Source organism: Cyanistes caeruleus, chromosome 11, assembly GCF_971803275.1.
Source record: "Cyanistes caeruleus chromosome 11, bCyaCae1.hap1.1, whole genome shotgun sequence".
Lineage (NCBI taxonomy): Eukaryota > Metazoa > Chordata > Aves > Passeriformes > Paridae > Cyanistes > Cyanistes caeruleus.
Window position 1 is genome coordinate 10,482,987 of NC_141711.1, and position 22,736 is coordinate 10,505,722.

The 22,736-nt window shown below is 44.2% G+C and overlaps 1 protein-coding gene across 1 annotated transcript in view; it reads left to right on the forward strand.

The window, feature by feature from the left end:
• The first annotated feature begins 251 nt into the window (after nt 1–251).
• The window catches only part of LOC147650998 (uncharacterized), a 131,510-nt gene continuing 109,025 nt past the window's right edge, over nt 252–22,736 (forward strand). The window contains exon 1 of the mRNA XM_086846936.1: nt 252–4,190. Within this exon, the coding sequence (XP_086703062.1) occupies nt 4,169–4,190 (22 nt within the window). The 5' untranslated portion in view covers nt 252–4,168. The remainder of the gene's footprint in view (nt 4,191–22,736) is intronic.

The window sequence follows — 22,736 nt, forward strand, 5'->3', positions numbered from 1 at the left end:
GGTAAATAGCCCCCTGCCTGAGTCACATAGATCTCCTGTCCCTCTGAAGTCTCACCACGTTTGACTCACTGAGGCAGGCAAGAGGATGCGTCCTCTGCTCTGTCCCATGCTTAACTACATTGCCTGAATTACATGGGGCTGAAGGGTGTGCAGAGAGAGCCTCAGTTATGGAAAAGAGCCTCGGGGGAGCACTTGAGGCAGAGGGACCCAAAGATCAGCATGCCCAAAGATCAGCGTGCCCTGCGAGCTGCAGCTGCGTGCAGCGGGAGCAGGATGGCTGCCCGGCCTTGCAGGCCTGCCGAGAGCTGGGAACTCCCAGCTCCACCCCTGGACATGCTCTGCTGAGCCAAGTCAGGAGGAAGGAAGGGGATAAATCCCCCTTTTACCCACCTCTTCCTCCCCATCCCTCTCAGAGCTCAGCCTTTATAAAAAGGCATTTTCTTCCCAGGCAGGGAATGGCTGTCCCAGACTCCAGAGGCCACGTGCAGGCCGCAGACTCCTGCACACACAGCAGCAGTGCTGCTGCCTGCTAGCACAGTGGTGCATTAAGGACAACAACAAAAGCAGATCAATTATTTTAACAAAACCAACCTATTCATAATTTATTTTTTCGAATCAGCAAGTCGGCTTTGTGCTGCAACACTCATCTGAGTCATTGCACCTCGCGTTCAAAGGTGAATGCCAGTGGATGTGTCACCAGAGATCTTGCTCAAAATTCTAGCATAGTTTTGAGCAATCAGGAGGAGCAAGAGACCTGAAGTTGTAGAAGACACTGACTAAAGGCATGGGCTGGTACAAGTCACAGCTGACTGAGACATTTCTTGGGAGACCAACTGAGCTTGCAAAGCCTTGGTGAGAGACTTGGCAGTGGGGCCTGTAAGGCAGAACAATGAAAAGTGAGTGGATGCCATGTGGGGTGTGAAAGAGCAAGGGGTTTCACATGCAATGGGCTTTCTGGAAAAGGCATTTTGGGGAGCTGTAAGTGAGGAAGCTCCTCAATGCTGGCCACGTTCTGGGAACCAAGTTTTCAACCATGCTTTGTAAAGAAATAAAACCACTTGTCAAAGGAACACCTGGCTCCATTGTCAAAATCTCCAAAAGGAACTGTTCCCAAGACATGGATTATTGGCTCTCTTCTGGGGCCAAAGCACAGCAATAATATAACCAAGCCATGTCAGCTATTGCCTGTCCCTTGAATTCACCAATTTTAAGCCCAAACATCCAAATGATCTTTGTGATTCATTCAAAAATTTACACCTCAGCCTTCCTGCTTTGGACACTTCCAACAGTAGAGAAGAGGGGACTATGCTATTTCTAAAACCCTTCCTTTAAAAGCTTTTCCCTCAAAGTCCCGCTCCTGCACTGTGTTTGAGAGCCTTGATCCTTCACATCTGCCGTGAGCAATCCTGACTTGTGTGCAAAGCCCCCAGCACCTCACGAGAGAGATGCTGATAGCAAGTCCCTGGGAAATGTGTTTCCCAGCTGGCCCTGGACTTGTGGCTGACACAAAGAGAAGGATTAAATAGGCTGATCTATGTGAAATGAATAATCCTTATTAAAAAAAAAGCATTTATTCTAGTTTGAACAAAGCTGGACCAAACCCATCCTCTTCCCTGGTATCAAAGAACAAGAGGTAGAGACCTGGGAATTACTGTGCTGCATTACATGAGGGAAAGGTTCATATTTCAAAATATAGATTTTTTTTCAACATGCCTTTGTGAAGAGAATGGAGGGAAAGAAGGATCCCCACAGAGCCTTGTCCTCAGCCAAACTAACCACCTATTCATGAAATCCACAGCCCAGGCCTTGAAACTGCTTTTCTAAACTGCTGAAAATAAAAACAATGTAATAAAATTTTCTTTTTTGTCAAAGGATCCTGTGAGATTCTGTAGGTGGGAGCAAAGGGTGGAAGACTAAGGAAGAGTCTTGAAGTTAATTATTTTTATTATCATTTGAAAACCACACTTCTGGCTTAAAAACTGATCTGTTCAGCATCAATACTGTTGAAATATCATTTTCATTCTTGTTTTTATTATTGCTATTTTTTTCCACTTTCCTTCTAACTTGATTCCTGATTGTTCCCCACTTCAGTAGCCTGGCTTGTTATTCTATTATCTTCCTCAAGAGGCTTTTATGTGGAATCTGTAGGAGGAGATGGAGGCTTCAAGGGGAAACTCCTGCAACAAACCCTTTCCCTTTATTTCTTTACTCAATTTCATGCACTTATTTATTTTACATAATAATACACATGATATCAGGAAAAGCAGAAGAAAATAATACAGAAAGAAAGGCCAGAAAAATTAGTTATAGTTCAAGAAGCTTTAAAGTGAATGCCAAGAAATGAGCCTTGTTTTTTTTCAACATGCAAGTAGCCAGGGTGGTAAATTACTTGTCATGCTTTTGCTGGACATCTTGATTGCTTCAGTTTCAGCAGGTCTGTGGGCTGCATGGAAAACTAGTTTGCAAACAACAGAGCCACATCTTTAGCACTTGTCTCAGCAGACACTGAGTGAGGTGACCTTGGCAGAAATGCCTCTCTTAGTGCCAGGATGGCTGGGCACATTTAGCAGCATTTTATTTGGGAGTACCAGGAAACCAGCTCCCATGCTGGCTGCAGAAAAGTATTCCTGAGGGGGAAGCGTTATCCCTATTTTACAGGTTAAAAGCTGAGACAAAAAATAGTTCATTTGTTTAATTTGAGGCACAGCAAGAAACCTGTGGGAGGACTGGGGAGCACCCTCAGTTCCCAGCCCCAGACAGATGGCCAAGCCAGCAGCACCACTTTTCTTCCACTCTCAGCTTTCAGCAACAGAGAAGCATAAAGTGAATTTACTTCTGCATATGAGCAGATGCTGGAGGGGAGATTTGTTTTCCCGTTCTTTTTTTTGCAGTCCTTGCCTAGCTCTGCTGGAGGCTGAGTAAATGAGATAAAATGCTGAACCAAAGCTGCAACACCCACTGATGCAAATTGTTCTTGGCCAGTGCTCATGGCCACCTTCATTTTCTGCAGAGAAAGGAGTGTCTGGTGTTCAGACACAAGGAACCCGTGAGTTTCCTTCAGATCCCAATAATTTCTCCCAGCCCAGCTTATGTGTAACTAGGGACCAGCCAACCAGCAAGGGATTTTCTAAACTTTGAATACAGCCAGCCTCTCAGGAGAGCGTGGGGTACTGTCCTGGCTTCACCCAGAGCTTGGTGGCCTGGTGAGGCTCAGTTGTTCTGAACAGCAAAACTCCGTCTTGCAGAACCAGCTACAAGGCCATCCCTATGGGATAATGCAACTCACTTTTATATTCTCATCTTTGTATTAAATTGCAACACAGACGCCATTGACAGACAAATTAGCCAAGTCAACATTTGAAGGATTCTCACTGCTAATGATCTCTGGTCCATGAAAGCAAACCTAAAGACTTCAGGCTATACAAAACCCTGCAGATGAGGAACCCAGCTGTTGATACAGCTGGCATCAATAAGCATTTCTAATGCAGAGTCCAAAAAGATCTGTGTATAAAGTGCACTGCTGCAGAGAGATCATGCAGAAGTCAAGGGCTGTGCTGTTTACCTAAGTCTGGTATTGAAATCTCCCTCAGTCCTCCTTGCTGTAGACACAGCCCAGCCTGCTGGGACTGAAGAGTCTGCAAATGCACTCTTGTTAACACACAAGATTCCCTCCAGCAGGGACAGCGCTGTGGGATTGCAGCCACATGGAGGGGAACAGTCGCACAGGGAAACAGACAATGATGGTAAAAGCAGACCTACCACAGGCAGGAGCACAGGAGCAGATCCAGAGCACTGACTTAAGGATATGTGAATCTTCAGTGCAAAAGGTGAAAAATGGAGGTTTGAGCTTTCTCAGAAAACACGTCTCAAACGTGTTCAGGGCAATGGGTGTAGTGTGTGAGGAGGGGGGCTGTAAGTCCATTTCTCCTCTGCTGAGTCTGGGGCTCTACCACAGCCATCAGAAACCTCCTGAGAAGGGATCACTGGGGTCCCAGGACCCTGCCCAACTTCAGCTTCATGGTATGGCTGAGCTGCTAAAGAAATACAGGGAAGTGCCTTGCAAAAATGAGCTTGGCTAGGCTGGACTGAATTATAGACCCAAGGAGTAGAGTGAAGAAGACTAAAACAGGAATCAGCTCCTTTGGCTAGAAACGAAGGAAAGACAGAGATGTGCCAATCCAAAGGGCAAGGTAAGGGTACAGTCGAAATCCAGGGAAGTAAGGGAGATACATGGAATCCAAGGAACAAGATTGTATAGTCAGGTGGTGGCTGTGGCAAAGAGGAGTCAGGTCTCAAACAAATCTGGAAAAGGCAGACCTTGGATGCTGGATTCCATGGTAATTCAGTGCCTGGGGCAAAACAGTCTTATGCACGTAAGTTGAGAGCAGCACTGTGCCAACAGCTATTTTAAGCAGTGGAAGTGGTTGGGTGCAAAACCTTTCTCCTCTGAGCTGGTGCTTTTGCATGCTTGCTCCTGTTTGACCTGCTCCCACCTGGGACCAGTGAGGCTGAGATACACTCTAAGACTGAATCAGGCCTGGCAACATTTACTTGTTCAGTACAGACAAGGGATTTTTGAGGACTGATTAGCAAATATTTGCACAGAGCTTTAAACATGTCAAGGGCTTGGTTTAACTAGGCTGTACACTGCTGTACAGGGATGTACAGGTCAAAAAAGGAAGAGTCAGAACATGTTGTCAAACAGGGTCTTAGCTGGCTGGAGTACAGAGCTGGACCTGTCCTCTTATCTAGCCTTGTAGGAAGTGTTTACAATTAAGCTGAAATGTGTACTAAAGCCCTCACTGTCTGGGTCACAAAGCAGGTTTGCCACACCTTTGGAAACAGCCAAAGATTTTCTGAGGCTGTAGAACTTGCATACGGTGAGTCTGGTTCAGAAGTGCTGTTGGAGGAGCTGTACCAGGACTTTGTGGTCTCCATGATGTGAACGCAAACCCCACACACGTTGTTGCGAATTGGTAGCCAGCAGTGACCCATGGGTGTGAAGGAGTAATTGCTCATGGTTATGTGATATTTAAGATGTGCAGAAAGAGCCATAAGAAAGTCCCAGGGCTGTTCACCACCCTTGTTCTGGACAGACTGGACCTTCTCAGCTCTCACTGAAAACCTTTCTGGTTTCTCCTGCATATTTTGTCCCTTGTTCCCACAGCCTCATTCAGTACTGATCTGAGGAGATCCCTTCCTCCCTGTTTTCCTCCTAGGGCAAAAGCCTTTTGAGGCCTTGCTCAGCCCCACAGGAGAGCCTGTGAGGGACTTATTGCCTGCCCCCCATTCCCAGTCTGCCTTCCCTGGGCACTTCCTTCAGCTGTTACCTGCCCAGGTGTGAGTTACACCTCATCCTCCTGCTCCACCATGATCAAACCAGCAATGGATGATGCTGAACAGGATGGGAATCTCTCAGGCAGAAACAATCCCAGCTGAAGTTGTGGAATTAATTACCCTTCACCTTCCATAAAAATGAGGAACCCCTCACTGCTCACTGGCAATTGGGAAAGTGGGATAGGTCTGATGATAAACAGCAATGTCTGTATCTTAAAAGAGAAATTCTCACAATAGAAGAGGCAGTGGTTGTCTTTCAGGATGGCATATACATTTCCCTTGCCCTCCTGCACTACATCCCCATGGCATGGCTCCATACAGATGCTGCTGTGGGAAGCAGACAGTGCTGGGACACAGCACGGCAATTTTGGGCTTTTAAAAGCTTCTTGCCTTGTCTTTTTCTGTGGCAAAGTCAAGTACCTGATCCAGAGGCCCTGCTGTTTGCCTCCATGCTTCCTGAAACAACCTGAACTTCAAAGTTTGGTGGGAGCTAAATTACTTCCCCAGTGCTTCCCAGAGGGACTGGACTAGTTAAGGGGGAGATGTCAACACTGTCATCAAAGGGCACAGAATATCTCACAGGGGACTCCTTAGCAGGAAAAGAGAGAGGGAAATGTGGGCATTTCTGTGTGTGCTGAGTATCCACTTCATCCCCCTGTCATCAGAGGGAAGAAGGGGCAAGGGAGAGAGAAACAAAGCTGGTAATTAGCTCGCTTGGGTATCCCAAGATGACTGCAGTTCAAAGTGTTTGGTCAAGACCTTGGTACACACTTTCTCACAGCAGCAGACAGCGCCAAAGAGGACAAATGAGTGAGGAGGCAAGCAAACTGGAGAGTTCATCTCATTGTTCATTAAGTGTCTGGTGCTTAGAGGAACAATTTCTCCAGCTGCCTCTGGATGGAAGAGACACTTGTGAGCATTAGGAGAGAATCCTGTAGGTAGCATCCTAATGAAGACAGCACACCACATCAAGGAAAAAGAAGAAGGAGGAGAAGAAAATTAAAAGAAGGAATTAAGCTTAGTGTCTCACTTGCAAGGCTAGAAACTGGAACAAAAACACTGGTGGAGCTGGCTGGGCTAGGGCTCCATTTCCATGGGAGACATCTGACAGGAGACATCTGGTCAGCAATGAAACCAGCTTCCTTAGAAATCAGAGGAAAGCTGTTCTACCTCCCCCCTGTCCCTGAAAAAAAAAAAGTTAAAAAGAAACTGACTGTGCTCTTGGCTTTGTTGTTGGCAGTAGATGTTCTCAGTAGAGTATAAGGGGATCATCCTGCATTTCCTCTCTGGTGACAGCTCTGTGCCCTGCCCACTCCTGTGAATTCGATGTTCAGAGAGAACCTCCCCACAACTCTGTGGATGTCAGGGGCCTGGAAGCTGGTGTCAATCCCTCAAGGAAAGCCATGTGCCATCATATAGGCTGAGTCCTGGCTGCTCTGCTCTGAATTACATCACTGTTTTGGTACTCTGTTGGTGGCAGCTGGCAGAAGGTACAGTGCCCTACCCAGGCATGGCAAAAGCCATCCCCACTCCTCCACTGGCTCAATGAGCTGCATTAAGTTTTTACAGGCAGATGCACAAAGGCATTGCCCTGTCTGACTCCCACACAGGTGCTGAGCACCTGTGCAATTCCATGGAAGTTCAGGACATCATCATTCTCACGAGGCATTGCCCTGACTGCTTGTGCCAGTTCATAGCCTTGGTTGTCCCACGGTGCATTGAGAGGGGGCTTTGTGCTCCTCTTCAGTCCGGGGAATTGTGCGCTACCACGGGGCAGGATTAAATGTACATGTGGAGATATTGTTACTCTGTTCCTCCCAGACCTGATCTGGGTAGGAAATCTGAGTGCTGAGCCAGCTGTGAACTCTCTCCTACACTGCCTGGCAGAGACAGGAGCTGATGTCAAGTAAACAGAGAGAGGATGTCTGTAAATTAAGGGAATTCTGAGAAATGTTTTAATACAGAATAGCAGAAATTGCCTTCTCCTTCATAAACCATCTTAAGATGTGTAGCTCACAATGTGTGATAGAGACAGGTACAAATGCCTCTGTGCACTCCGGTTTATAAGTGGCTCTGTAACAGGTGTTATCATTTTGTCTGCTCAGTATTTTAACATCATTCATTTGTGCCATTGCAACGTGGCACAACAACGCATCTTAGAATAATTTACTGTGAAGAAGCAATTGCTATGAATCACATCATATTGTCATTATGAATAAAGTACATCCACACGCTGTGCCTTCAAGGAAAGTGTGGAAGAGACGTGCTCACCATTCAGCTCCTCACAGGCCTGCATTTACTTTTCTCCTTTCGTTTCAGTTGTTCTCAATCTGTCCCTGCACAAATAATCACATCCCAAGGCTCAAAGAGTTTGTTTGCCTCCCTTTTATTCTTTTTTTTCTTTGTTTACCATTCACAGAGTCTGTCTGACCATGACTTATGGGCTTTTTGGAACAAAGAGTACAGCTGCTGGTGCTTGTAGACGGATGCTTTCGTGACTGACTTAAACAGAATCACAGGAAGTCAAGTTAGATGGGATTTCTGGAGGTCACCTTTACCACCTTTCCTCAAAGCAGAGCTAACCTGTTCGCTATCAGCTCTCTAGTACATCAGCCTGAGAAACTGAAACCTGCAGGGACTTGGGAAAGATGAGAGGTGGAAGGAAAATCAGAAGAGCCCTTCACAGACACTTGAAGGTCAAAGCAGAGTCTGTAGGTTTGGGTATGCTGATCCTGTCCCTGTGTGCTTCAGAGCGATAGAGAATATATATTTACTGATTGATTAATTAATGAATTAATTAATTAATTGAATGCCAAACCAAGGAAAGCTGATCTCATCCAGAGTGGGAATATGACCTTGAGACTGCCAGAGCTTCAACTTTCAAGACATAGTCTTCTCTTCCTTCAGAGAGCACTCAGATTTCTTAGTGCTCGACTCTTAGTCAGAAAACAAATGTTTTGTCCCAGTTCCATTTCTGAAACACATCCCCATACTTTGACTTTTCTCTGTCACAACTGGAGAAAAAAAACCACCAAACAGACAGCAAAAGACAATTTTAAAACCTCAGAAGCTGACACAAAACAAAATTGCTATTTTCTCCTCCAGTTTCACTTTCTTAAGTCATTGTTCTGAGAGATCATCCTGATATTTTTTATTTCTCTTCCCCCTTTCTATTTCATTTTCAATCTGGTCTCTCTTTCTCTGACAATTCTGCCTGGCTGCTATCCAACAGGCCTGTCCAGTTTCTTCTTGTACAAGCATATAACACAAAAGAATACAAAGAAGACTGGAAATGCAATTATAAAACTGTCTCTTCCACCCAGGCACAGATTTTTTAGACAGCAACCTCCCTTTCAGCACAGTTGGAAGGAAAAAAAAATGTAACTAAAGCCCTTCTGAGCAATGTTATTATTTATTCTGGATGAAATGTCCTGCAGGAAACTTTAATTAGACTACATGTATGATAAACTAACAGAGCAGGCTGAAGGAAAAAAAATAAACAAATAAAAAGGGCAATGGTGCAATTACCTATATATCCTTAAAGCTGTAACTCTTGGAGGTGAGCCCAGTTTATTCAGAGTTCAGGTGCTGAAAATGGGACATGCACATTGAGGTTGAAAGTGACACAAACACACACACAGAGTTGTCACTGAAACAGCTTTTGACTGGATATTTGGGCTTTTGAACTAAAAGAAAGTACTGTAAAATACCTCATTAAGGACAAGAATTGTCTGGGAAAGCAAAATTCTGAGTTCTTCAGATAGCACAAGAAAAGATTTAGAATTATGGGAAAGGAAATGTCTCTGTCAGAACTGCTGTGAAAGAGTTTCATGTCTCTGTGCATGTGCACACACACATGTGCATACCAATACACATACAGGCATATATGTATTTGTACAATGGAGTATTTCTTTGGTGAAAAGACTTCTTCAACTATCAGCTAAATTGCTTAATTGCAGAAAAGTAGGCAAAAAGATTTGTCATAGGATTAGCACTGTCTGAAAATACAGTATCAGCAATTAAAAGAAATAGCCAACCCACCAACTGCTGAGCAGCAATCTATAACCCATGCTGCAGCATTCTGCTGATGCCTTGTGCATCCTTCTCCAGTGCTCATAATAAAAAATATATCATTTCAGACCTCAGGTGAATATCCCTCAATTGTTCCCTTCTTAAATAGTAATATTTATAAGCAAATATATGGCAAAAATACTGAAAATGTAGGAGAAAAATGAAAACTCAGGAGGGGACTATGAGGGGACCTGGAATTTGCTGGACCTTGTTATGGATGGAGAGAGGACTGTGGAGTGCAGTTTTAATTATATACAACATTTCCTATATTTCCCAGGGAAAAAATGGGTCTTTTCATTTGGCTCCTGCCCTGCAAACAGAAGACAGGTGAAGGGCCAAAGCTCCTCTCCAGGTATTCAGCCACCTTTGAACATGAAGAGGGACTGGGGAGCTCTGCAGAGTGATGCTCTTTCAGGCTGCAGCTCTCGTTGTTCATGCCCTGCCAGGGTCCAAGAAATTCAGCAGCAAAAGCAGAGCTGAGTCTTCTCGTCTCTTGGGGATCTGTTGTGGTGAGGCTGCCATCCAGGCACCTTCCTAGCTAGTTATCTTCATCTGGGAAGAAGTGGGACAATTGTCACTGGATTTTAAGCCATTGTTTGGGAGCAGAAGGCTTTTGAGACCTCCACTGAAGTACAGCTGAGCTAATGCAGATGAATGCCAAAGATGGTTGAGGCAATTTGATTTATAGAGAGAGAAATGTAAGCTAAAGAGAAACTTCCACCATTGTTAATGTGGCAGTTTTCCATGAGTTACCTCTGGTTTTGACTGCTTTTTGGACATTTAAGGAACAGCAGGTAAAAAACATAGCTGTTATTTCTTCCTTACTTAGCTCCTGAAGTTCAAATGGGACCAATGTTGTCCAAAGCATATGGAGGGGTTCAAATTTCAGGTGCTCTCAAAGAACAGGAGTATCTCTGCTTTGGATTCTGACTTCTGACCATCTGTCACATTTATTGTACTGATAATAATACTGCAGCCCCTTGACACTCTACATGTCCAGCCTTTTCTGTAAGCAACTTGTTGAAAAAATGTAATTTTGGGGATCCTAATTTGGTTTATACAGCTCTGGGTTTTCTCTCTCTTTCCATATGAGAATGGAAAACAAAGTTCTCATCATTTCCAGATGGCTCAGAACAGCTTCCAGAAGTTCCTTGGAGACACCTGGGCGTCTGCACCTCTGCATCCTGACAGTCCTTTCTGTGCTGCACAGGAACCTTTGGCTTTGTTTAACCGAGAGGCAGCAGCAGAGGAGAATGACTCAAGGGAAGGAGGGCTTTGAGTTGCTTCAAACGTCCTGCAGTCCTTACTCAGCACAGCAGCTGAGCTGTGCTTAGGGATAAACGTGTGCTCCAAGCTTCACTGCCTTACCCAAGGTTTAATCCTGACTGTTTAAGCGTATGCTTGTGAACTCTGCTGAATTCACTCCTTGAACTCACAAGCGTATTTCAATGGGGAAAAGGCAAAGATCACCAGTGCTTTAACAGAAGAAAGATGGGGTTTCCAGCCTTCATGCAAATATCCCAATTCAAAGAGCAGAAGGGAATTCAAAGAGAAGTTCAGAAAGGATCTGCTCTGTCAGCAGCCTTGGCTCCAGCTACTGTGTTTTTCAAAGTACCAATGAATGTGGTGTGTTAAAACATAGTTAACATACAGGCACATTCACTGGATGTGCATACAATGTGTTTTCCTATTACACACGGATTTCTGTCTGTGATAACCATAATATGCACTGATGGAAGGCGGCACAACCTGAAGGGAGCCTGACTTATCAACCACAAACATCTGGAGGAATTAGAAGCCCAAATCAAAGGATAATAATATCTACATTTCTAAATGGACCTGTCATGCACAGCAAATCAGAGGCTGTGCCAGTCCTGCTGCCACTGCTCTGTGGCCCATCATGTCTCATGTTCTGGGAAGGGAAGGCTCCTGGAATGACCCAATGTGTGTGTGCAGCCTGGGGTCTCAGCGGTAGCTGGGGCTCACTGCACTTTGGACCCTCTGCAGAGGCACCATGTTCATGGATGTGGAGACACACTCTGCCAGGAGGACACCCAAATCCCAGCTCTCCTCTCCCTCCTGGGATGACTTTTGTCTGAGCCAGGCTTTACACTACCCTGGTGTCAATAGAAGCAGTCAGACCAGCCTGTGTGCCAGCACCTCTTCTGCAGACAGTGGTCACAGGCACAGCAGAGCAGGCACCATTCTGCACCAATGCAATATTCCATGCTAATCCACCCTGAGAACACCTGAAAGAACTTAAATACCTGTACTATACGAGCATCCCACTGAGACAGTGGGAATAGGAACAGACCTGTAATTACCAAGTAAAGACAATAAAATCACACGTACTCCCACCACCTGCGGTTCTAAATGAGGAGAAGTGTTAGTTACACTGTTGTATTTCTATAGCATCTCAGGAGAAAAAGCAGAGGGTGTAACAAGCTACCAGACTTGTGATAAGCAGAATTCAAGTGGATTCACAATTTACCTCAATTTACCAATCCACAAGGAGGGACACAAAGGGAAGCACACTTGAAGTTTTGCACTTCCCTTTAATCTGGGGAACAAAGAATATGGCTGAGAGAACAATTCTGTGTAGTTTCACAGGCCTCAGCCATTTTTCACCCCCATATGGAAATATGTACCACGGAGAGAGGAAAGGTGCACAGTGGCTGGCAACTTTTGCCATGACATTACAGAAGATCTGAATCTAGATGGCTTGGGCTGAATTTTAATCACCAGGTGCCTGCTTTTTCCCTGTGGAAAGGGGGAATTCATAGGACTGAGAGCTGCTGTTTGAAAGAGATCTACAGAAAATGTCCCTTTCTTCTTATATAGACTTAAGAAATCTTAAGGATATTAATATGAAAGTAGAATGGTGAAAGAAAGATATTCCCCAAAGTAGGTTCCTACATGAAGGCTCTCCTGAGGGGAAGACTGGGTTTTTTCATGTCTTTTAATGCTCTATTTTCAGTACTTTTAGAAGAGTATTGGTAGTGAAAGTTTTTGCCTTTGTTCACCTCTTTGATTACCATTGGTTTGGTGTTTTGTGGTTGGGAGTCCTTTTGTGGTGGAAAAGGACATCCTCCACAGAGGATGTTGCTGCAGTGTTTGCTTTGGATGCTCAAAGTTTGCACTGAGAAACACCATGCAGCCTTTTCACTGGGGACCCAAACTGAGGCACAGCTAATTCAAAAGCTGTCAAATATGCATTTTCTTATGGGGCAAATCATAGTCCACATTATCTTACTCATTTTATCAACAGGGCAGTTTGTTCGAAGCATTTTCTTGGGTCAGTAGATAAATATTTTAATTCTTTCCTCATATGGAGCAGGTTAAAGAGGACAATTTATAGGTATATTCTTAAATAGACTTCTGAATGGAAACTTTTGTGGATTCAAAACTGATTTTCTGACACTAAAATTGTGCTTTGGCCTCATTCTAAGGCAAGAGCGTTAATCTTTCTGGACAGACAGGCCCTTTGGAAATCATTCACTTAGAAGGAGAAGGAAAAAAGCAACCTGAAAGCCATTTTCTTTATTCACAGAAAACGGAATGTCATGGAGAAAATGATGAGCAAGTGTGTGTGTAATCATGTATTTATTTATCTGAATCCCACACTGCAAATTTTGTAGGTACAGAAGATGATGAGAAAGATAAGGTACTGAAATGATTGTTTAAACTGAAATTGAGTCTAACCCACTGCAGAGTTTGAATTAAACAAAAATAACCCAAAGCAGCAATGTAATAACCTTAAGTGAGCCACTTTTTAAGCAGCTTATACATAATGGAATTCTCCCAGCTTTTTACAAATGTTCCACATATGTTCAGATAATCATCAAACTGATGGGCTTTCCTTGCAGATGCCTGAAAATAAATGCTGATCTCAAACCCTGAGTGTGGCTTTTCTTTCCCCTGTACATCCAGCTTCCACATGATGTTCTTTATCCAAGTGTCTAAGTGCTTTCAGTAGACCAGAGCATCCTGGTTTTATAGATATATAAATATGTTTTATAGCCACTCTAGGGATTTCTATGCTACAATACACTAATGGTTCACCCGAGCAAGGTACTGTGGCCATAACAGTGATCAGTGCTGGATGTTTCAGTGCATAGAAAGGCTCCAGTGTCTCTCTGAACTAGGTAACCTATAAATTGTGTAACATTGCCAGTGCTGACTCCTTATTATTTTCTTCTGGTGAGTGCCACTGTAGAGATAATATCCCAAAGAGAAAAAAAAAAAAAAAAAAAAAAAAAAAAGAAAAAATTCTTAATTGTTAAGTACCATTTTCAGTTTCAAAGACATGTAGTAAAAGCAAATAGCAGCCTAGGAAAAAAAATTGCAAGAGGGAGAAGGGCTCTAACAAGGAAATAGTTACAAGGCAGAAGTATAAATCCTGTTACAGATGAGTCTGAAAACAGGGCTCAGGTAAATCTGGTCTGTGAAGACACCAAGAACATTTAGATTTGGATTTATAAGGTGGACTCTACCTATCATCTCATTGGACTATGAATACAATTAAAGCAGAACTACCTTGATTAGCGTAGCCCTGAAAAAAAAAAAGCAGGAACAACCCATTTTCTTTAGCTCATCTGTTCATCTGAGAGACACAGGAAACACCTGGATCTAGATGTCAGCACTGGGGACATTGCTGAAAAGAGATTTAGGCCAGGTGGGCAGCAGCAGCAGCAGCAGCAGATCCTAGAAATGTGCTCCATGGTCTGTTATTAAACATTTTCCAAGCAGCACTGAGTTGTGTCTTCAGCTGAACTTGCTGCACCCTCGGCTTCGAGTCTCATGTGCAGCACAGCAGCCAGCAAGTGACAGAAGGCAAATGTGCTGCCTGTGCTGGTGCAGTCTCTTTCTATCAAAGGGAAAAGTGCCCAGACATGAAAGAGGCTCCCTGTGACTGAGTACCACAGTGTCGGTTCCTGTAATGAAAGCCGATCTGGAGCGCGTGATGGATAATTAGCGACTTTGATACCTGTGGGGAGCAGGTCATGATTTTCCTGTCAGGAGCTTCAGTGCAGAAGACACATCATTACTGCACTCAATGCTGATTATTACCACACCTGCTCTGTGCGATTTCATACTGCTTTTGGGGAGAAAAACAAAAATGCTGTGAAGAGGTAGAAGAGTTTCTCTCCCCACCCCCCTTTCTCCTTTCTTTATTTTTGTTTTGTTGAGAAAAAGGAGAGCACCTCTGTGTTTTCACACAAAATTGTCCCTCTTATAGGAAGATGAAATTGAGGGATGGAAAGAACCTGACAAGTATCCACTGAAAACAATTCTTTAAAACAGCAAAACACATCCACAATGCGCCTGTATCAGCAGAGATCAATAGAGGATGATGTTACTGTGATGTCTGTGTACGCATTTGCCCATCTTACGTGTCCAAGATAGGAACAACACGTTCCTGTTAAATACATCTCAGGAGACAGAGGAATTCAACAGACCTCCCCAGTTCTCTTAATAAAATCCTGAAGGAGTCAGAAAGATAGATGAAAAGAAAAAGTACAAATGTTAGAAGAGGGCTAGGTTACATCCTTGGGAAAGATGAGACACTTGCAGTGGCTACAGTTCAGAAAAACCCTTTAACATGCAGGCTGCAGTTCTCTGCTGATCTGTGATGGACCACTGAGCATCCTCTTGTCTCCTGGTGTCTGGAAACACTGGCCAAGTTCCACTGGAGATGTGCAGTGCACCTGTACCTGGGCATGCAGGATACACTCTGGGCTACATGGCATCCATGGCACTCATCAAGGTGGAGTGGCTAATTAAGGCACTGAGACTGAGGGCTGATTTTGTTGCACACGTATCTGAGTAAATGGCTCTCAATCACTTTCTTCATTTTGAATACAGCAGACATGGTATGAACCCAATATTTTGCAAAAATGGGATGAGAGGGTGCAGGAAAAGATTAATGCAGAACTATTTGTGCATTTGCCATGGCTCACGCATGCTCGCTTGGTTAAATAGCTTTTCCTGGTGTGGAAATGCACAGGATGATTTATTTCCCTTTCATAAATAAAAGATTTGGGATGGAAGATTGGCTATTTTCTTTTATACAAACTATGACATCCTACTGGTTGAAGCGGAGATCTGAGTTCAGCTTCCTGTGGACTGCTTTGACTTGCTCTGATATCTGCTCTGTGGGGAGCTGCTGTTGACATCAGTGTTTCTGCAGCCCCTGACTTGGAGTTTTTGGATACCTCAGCATCATTACTGATTATTTTACTCTCACAAGTCCCAGTAAACGGAAATATAAGATGGATTAAGTTACCTGTCCAAACTTCAGGGTAAGTATGAGGTGTAACAAAGAATGATCTCAAAGTCTCCACAGTCCCAGCAGAGCGCTGGTCCCACCAGGTTCTACTGCTCTTCTCTAGGCAGGAGCACATTGTGGACTTGTCATCATTGTACCTCATCCATCTCAGCTAAACAAAAAAACAACAGAAATTATTTCTCCAGGAACAATACTTAGCCAGCAAGTTGAGCATCCCAGACCATCAGCTCCTGGAATGGTCCAGGGTGTCCTCACCTGGGGAGGACACACCAAGTAAGCGCTCAGCCTTTCTCATCAGTTCCTTTTCATTTAGAGCACTCTGGTAGAAAAGTTTGGTTAGGGAGATTTCACCTTCTGCTATGCAAACCAACTACAATTTCCAGGTTTGAAAGCTGGTCTCTTATGAGAAGTACATGTCTTGTCTGGAGGAAGACTCTCTATCCCAGGTTAGAATCTGTGTGCACAGTGTATTCACACTTTCAGTTGGCTTTTCCTCCAGTGCATTCTTCAGTTATTGCTTATTTATAACATCAGAGACATTAAACTTTTCCAATAATGCTCCTGATAATTATAGCCATCTCACTCAGTCTTAACCAACTGGTGATTGTATCCTAATTTGGGATCAATGGGAAGTTAAAAGAATATACTTATTAAACTTAATAAGGATAAGTTACTAGTTAATGATGTGAAAATTATGTCACCAATAACTGTGTAATTACATTCTTATTAATGCATTCAAACATCTTGCCATTTAATTGGCATTTAACAAGCTCATTATAGCAAGATAATTAGATAGCCATTAATTGGTAAAACACTGATTGACGTGTAGTATGCTAATAGATGTCTAGTGTGGTATAGTAGTCTTGCTATATGGTAATTTAATGCTTTCATGCTCCTATCAATTAGGTAGTTTAAAATATACAAATGTAATGTATTATAAAGTGATTGTATATTTATTGGCAAAGTCATCATGACTGAATCAGAGTCAATGTATTATTTGCATACGTGTTTATCTCACATTTCAACACAGCCTCTGCTGGCATTTGTAGGAACTACAGTAAATAAACAAGTTCCTGGGATGTCCTTTAATCCCTGTTTTGCAAAATGAAGCAGAAGAGTCCAAGGAGCAGTTCATGACCAAGGTGTGGCTCTTGAAGCACATCTGAACTGACCCCCCCCAGACCAAAAGGAAAGCCTTGCTGGATAATCCTGGGCCTGGTAGAAATCAAGCAGCACCAGTCACTGGAGTGGCATCACCAGCATGCCCAGGGGTGTAGCTGTGTGTTCAGCAAGGAGCTGGTGCTGCCTGGGGAACTGCTGCCACCTCCCACCTGTGGGTCACCACCAGAGCATGACTGCTGGTGCTGCTGGCCTGAGGTTCAAGTTTGCTGCCTGTAGGATCAGGAAAGCTGATGCTTCTCTTCTAAGAGTTATGGTCCCTGAAAATCTTTTCAATGTACAAAGGCAAACCCTGGACTTTCCTATTCTGAAGTTCTAATTGTGTGTTGCTACCAAGGAGGCTTGAAGCGTTCTGAGGTCTGCCTGGAGCTGTAATTCTGTTGATGGCTGCTAAGCAATGTACAAACATAAAGACCAACCCATTATCTTAATTATCCTTCCCTGTATCATCCCTGTGACAGTTTGGGGTTTTGTGACACTCAGAAGATGATCTGGAATTACGTGCTGTCCACTTAATGTTAGAGCTTGTTCACATCTCTGTAATACATACCTCTTTTTTTTTTCTAAGAAGGTTGTCAGATTCATTGAAACAAGAAAGAGAGTTCAAGGATGCAATATTATTATTATATACATTACACTAACAGCTAAAGGTCCAGCAAAAATCAGTTTCCTTCATGTTGGGAACTGTATAAACACAGAGACAAAGATCCTGCCCTGCTGTCAATATGGACTGGATAGCCAAAGGGCTTGTGGTGGAAAGTCAGTGTCAGGAGGGAGGAGAGGACAGAAATTAATATTACAATCTATGCTAACACATAGAGAGAAAAAGGGTTCTGTAGTGGTGCTCTGAGAAGTCCAAAATACAGAAAATTAATGTCTCACTGCTGCCTCATTGCCTCTCTCTAAAACACTGTCCTGGGCAGCCTGTTTCCCTGGCGTGTCAGACACCCCCAGGACACCTCGGATCGCTGCTGGCACCCTGGCACAGCCTGCCTTGCCAACAGCTCCTCTGCAGCACCAGGGCTGGGGACAGGCTCAGAGACAGCAGCTTCCTGGGACTGACACTGAAGTGGGCTCATTGTGCAGAACAGGAGATCTCGATTAAGCATGGAATCATATCAGAAATAATGAGTTAACTTAAAATACATTTCCCCAGCTACCACAGGATTGGTCCCAGTGGTGCATTAAGTGGAAATGATAATGTGAGTCTGACTGCAATGATGACGTGAATGTTGTTAATGTTCATATCCCCATTAGTTCAGGGGGGGGAGGGTGGAGTTTCACCTGGAATTTTGCAAACAGCATGTGACTACTGTAACATTTAGAAGAATCCTTTTAATTCTCTTTTCATTATTTTTAATTTAAAAGACTAGGAGAATAACAGGAATGACTGGTTCACTAAAAATAGCCATGATGTGACCATGGAGATACAAGCTTTTCTTGAGAAGACAGTCAGCACTGCAGGGTATACAACAGGGTGTTTTGCTCAGCTATGGCATCATTCATCCAAACATAGGTAGTGAAAAAAGGCTTGAAAAATGTGGTGTGTTTCCATTAGCAGAGAATTTTAGCAGGACATTAGGGAGAATGTTTTGTTTCTTCCAGCCATCATGGTAAGAAAAGAGATTTAATGGATTGAGAAGTAAAGAGGACAGGTTGCTCTGAAAAGCCTGTCAGTGCTAAGGCTGTGGGTAGCTGAGGTGCAGGGTGTGAAGCAGTGGGGGTGGAAGAGCAGTGGACAGGTGTGGGACTGGGCAGTTAAGGATTTGTGGTTATTGTGAGAGAACTTTGCTTGGGTGTGTGAATGGGATGGATTGGAACAGAGGACCATGCACAGCTTTTAGGTGGTGGCCTGGGGAAGATGACTGGGCTGGGATGTAGCACAAGGGAGGTGGGCTACCAGAGCTTGGCTCACCTGGTATGAGTGGCACAGGAGGGGCTTTGGCTGGCAGTGGGGTAAGGCAAGGGATGATGGATTGGAGATGCATCTGTGGCATGATGGAATAAGCCATCCCCCCTTTCCCTTGGGCCCCATTTCCAGCAAGGATTAATCTCCTTCCTGGAGATTAATCACCACCAATGGCAAGTCAGCAAGAGAGCCTTTAGCAAAATGCAAACTTGACCTGTACAAAAAAAAAATCTCTGTAAGTACAGGTCAAATAAGCCCAAGGGACAAACTTTCCTACAGTTCAGGTAACTTGGAGAAGTGCCCCTGAATGCAGTGGGAGCACGCAGTGATGAGCAGAACAGGTTGCTCACCCCCGGGCAGAGCAATTCCTCTGTTTTCTCCAGCACTCCTTTTTATTTTGAATTAGCAGCCAAGAACAGGTAGGCAGCTCCTGAAATCATTTGCTTACAAGCCATGATACCCATCTGGGATCAGTATGGAAATCAGATTAAGCTTGTTTGTGTGTTAAATGTTAGGGAAAAATTACTTGTTCTAATAAGGGACAAGGGCTGGAATGTGCTCCCCAAAGTGGACAGCCCTTATACTTATCTGCCTGAGTCAACTCCAATCACACCAGACCCTTCCCTCATCACTGTGCTGCCTTCCCACCCTTCCAACTCACCCTTTACCTCCCGCCACACAAAAAAGATGGGATTAAAGAAAAAAAAAAGTACTCCTAGCAAAATGCCAGGGTTTTAAATTAAATTTAAAACAGTTTAATTGCCTAATTGCTCAGCTATTTTGTGCAGTTTATTAACAGAAGCAATTCTTCGGCAGTCATGCCAACATAGCAGAAAATTGGCATTTGAGCCAGGGGGAATTAAAGAGGCAGAGTGCGGAACTAAAACAAAAAGAATGCCTCGAACCTAGTGGAACAGACATTTGGGGCTTTCATCTCATTTTTATCTCTTTCCCTAATCTGCTGCAGAAAGATCAAGGCTTGGTTTTGCTTTTTAATGTGGGAATGACAGTTGCTCATCACCACTGCCTTTGCATTTGGAAAAGTACTGGATTTCCAAAGAAATGAATGTTTAAGGAAGCAGCACATTCACAAAGAAAATAAAACGCAATTCTTGCCAATAATATTGGCATCTTTTAGAAGAGTTAATTCGAGGGCATTTTTCATAATAAACCTCGCTTTTAAATATGCGTGTGTGTATTCAAACAAAACTAGCAAATCATCCATATAAATGAATGTATGCACTGACTGAATAGAAGAGATTAATATTCAGTTATAATATACTACACTCATCATATGCTCTTTCCTTACCATACAGAAGGAAAAATAGAAAGGAGAGGAGAAGGCACTCATGATGCAAAATAAATAATCCAATATTTATTGCCTGTAGAAGAGAAATTCTAGTTGACTATGGATGATGCTATTGCTCTAATCTTCAGGGCTGCATCCAAGTTTCCATCTGTGGAGCTCTTATGTCCTTGCTGATGTCTCCTCTCTCCTCTGCGTAGGCAGCCATTTGGGAGGCTCCTGTCAGGTTTCTATAGCAGAGATATTGAGAAGGGAACCCCATATAAACAACTGGGATTTCAGCATAAGTTGATTTCCTGTGTGTAAAAAGGATGCAAACAGCTCATCGTTTTGGGGAGGATTTCTATAGCTGTGGTGAACCTGCTCTGTCACAGCTCACCCTGCCTCAAACTGAGAGTGCTGTGCACAGCTCTCACTGGGATGGTGTCCAGGACAGCTTTGGTTAGTGTTGTTAGTCGGGGTCAGGGTTACACCCCAGTGTATTTAGAGCAGACTGCTGGCCATGGTGTGGATATCTGGAATGTACAATTGCAGGAGTGGTATTCACAAACCAAATTCCCTGCTGGTGTCTGGGAAATTGGGGCCACTTAAGAGATGACACATCACAGGTGAAAATGAGCTAGAGCAGAGCCCCTCATTTCTGTGTTTGAAATGCATTTCAAGATGCCCCTTTACATTTACAGGATGGTCTGCTTGAAATAGCAGCTAAATTATTCCAGCTGTATGAGTGCATCACAGTAAACAGATTTTTCCAGACTGCATTCATCCTGTTCAATTTGGCAGGTTTCCTGGGGAGACCCAGAGCAGCTCTGGGGTGTGTCCCCACCTGGGAGGGGGCTGAGGCTGGGGGTGGTGTGAGCACAGCCCCTCCTGCAGCGCTGCCAGGGATGGGGAGAGAAGCAGCCCTGGCACAGCATCACGCAGGAGCTCCTGTTTCAAGCTCTGTCTGCCCCCACACCAACACCAGCAGCTGGCAAACGATCCGTGCGTGACGTGACAATACCTGGGAATAAAAAAAGGGCAACACTTGCTTGATTTACACTGAGCAGCATGCCCAATGAAAGTGTCTCTTCTGTGGGATAATCCTTATGCCTCCAGCGCCGATTGCAGAGTGAGAAAGAAATGCCAGCTGACCTCACTGGGGCTGAAGGCTCTTAAAGAGCTGATGGAATGATAACAACTTTATCCAGAACACTCAGTGCCCTGTTTCTCCCTTAATTTCATCACTCAGATATCTCAGGAGTTTTCCTGTATGTAGAAAGGACACGGTTATGCTGCACTGTGGATGAAGCCAGCTGTAGTAATTATTCAGTTAGAGAAGCCAAATTTCTCCCTGCTTGAATTTTTGCAAACAACCCCACCTCAGCTTTAGTTCAGACACAATATCTTTGATGTATTTTGACATATGACATTTTAATGCATTTCTCTATCTGAAAAACTGACATTTTCCATGAGACACGGGTGTTTCCTGTGAATAGACTTATTTAGGTGCCAACTGTTTGTTTCCAAAACCCAGTTTCAATGGAAAATGGTCACACTGGCTCCCTTCTTTCATCCTGTGGAGAAGAGGTAAATTTGCCTGCTCTCCTGGTGAGCTTTCATGATGCCATCTCTCATTCATGGTCTGCTTGTTTCAGTCCTTGGCTATAACTGCAGAGGAAAGGTGACAGTCAGATCTCCATATCCTTGGGGTAGAAAACTGGGAATCATGAAGAGCAGTAGACCCAGTGATATTCAGAACAAATATCCTATCCACAAGTGGGTGGGATTTTAACCTAGAGATGAAGGGGAAGCTCCCGGTCTTAACACCTGTTCCCTGCAGGTGTGAAGGGATGAGGTGAAGCACTCAACTGTTCTTCCAGTAACACACAACTGCAATTTCTTCAGCCTTTTTTGCCTCTTGTCCAGAAAAATGGTGAATGGGGCATTCAGCTTCCTATCTGTTCGATGCTTCTGACACCAGGTGATGACCACACATTTATTTTCTCTCAACCTCTCTTAATCTTGCTGTACTGAGATGGTTTATCTCAAGCTTTGCCTTTGTCACTAAGAAAAAGTGCATTTTCCCATAGAAAAACACATATGCTTGAGCCAGGAAGCACCTGATGAGGGCAGAGAGATAAAAGTGCAGCCAGGACATGGAAAGTAAAACAGCACAGGGTGGCTCTGTGAGCCACAGGACATCACAGCAGCACCAGACACTGATAAGTAGCATGGAAAGGCTAGGAGCTGAAAGCTGAGATGTCTGCTGCCACAAGCCATCACCCAAGCCCTGTGTGTGGTGACATGTGGCACCTGCTGCTGCCCAAGGAAGGGAGCAGCCTCCAGCTCCCCAGCATCCCCAGGGCAGGCACTGCGGGAGATGGACCACAGAGGCTCAGTGTGCCCAGGATTGCTGCTCCTGCCTCAGTAGCACATGGAAGAATGCCTTGATGAACCTGAGAAGAAAGAGTTTGCATCACAGCAAGCTGTGACCTACTTTCAGAGCCTCTCCTGGCTCCATGCTCTGAGCCCTCCCCAAACACGGCCCTGCCTGGGCAGCGCTCCGGGCACTGCCCACTAAAACCTACATCTCATGGAGCCTGCAAGCAGCCCAAAGGACCCTGTTTCACAATGAATTTCCACTGATTTTGTCGCCTAATTCA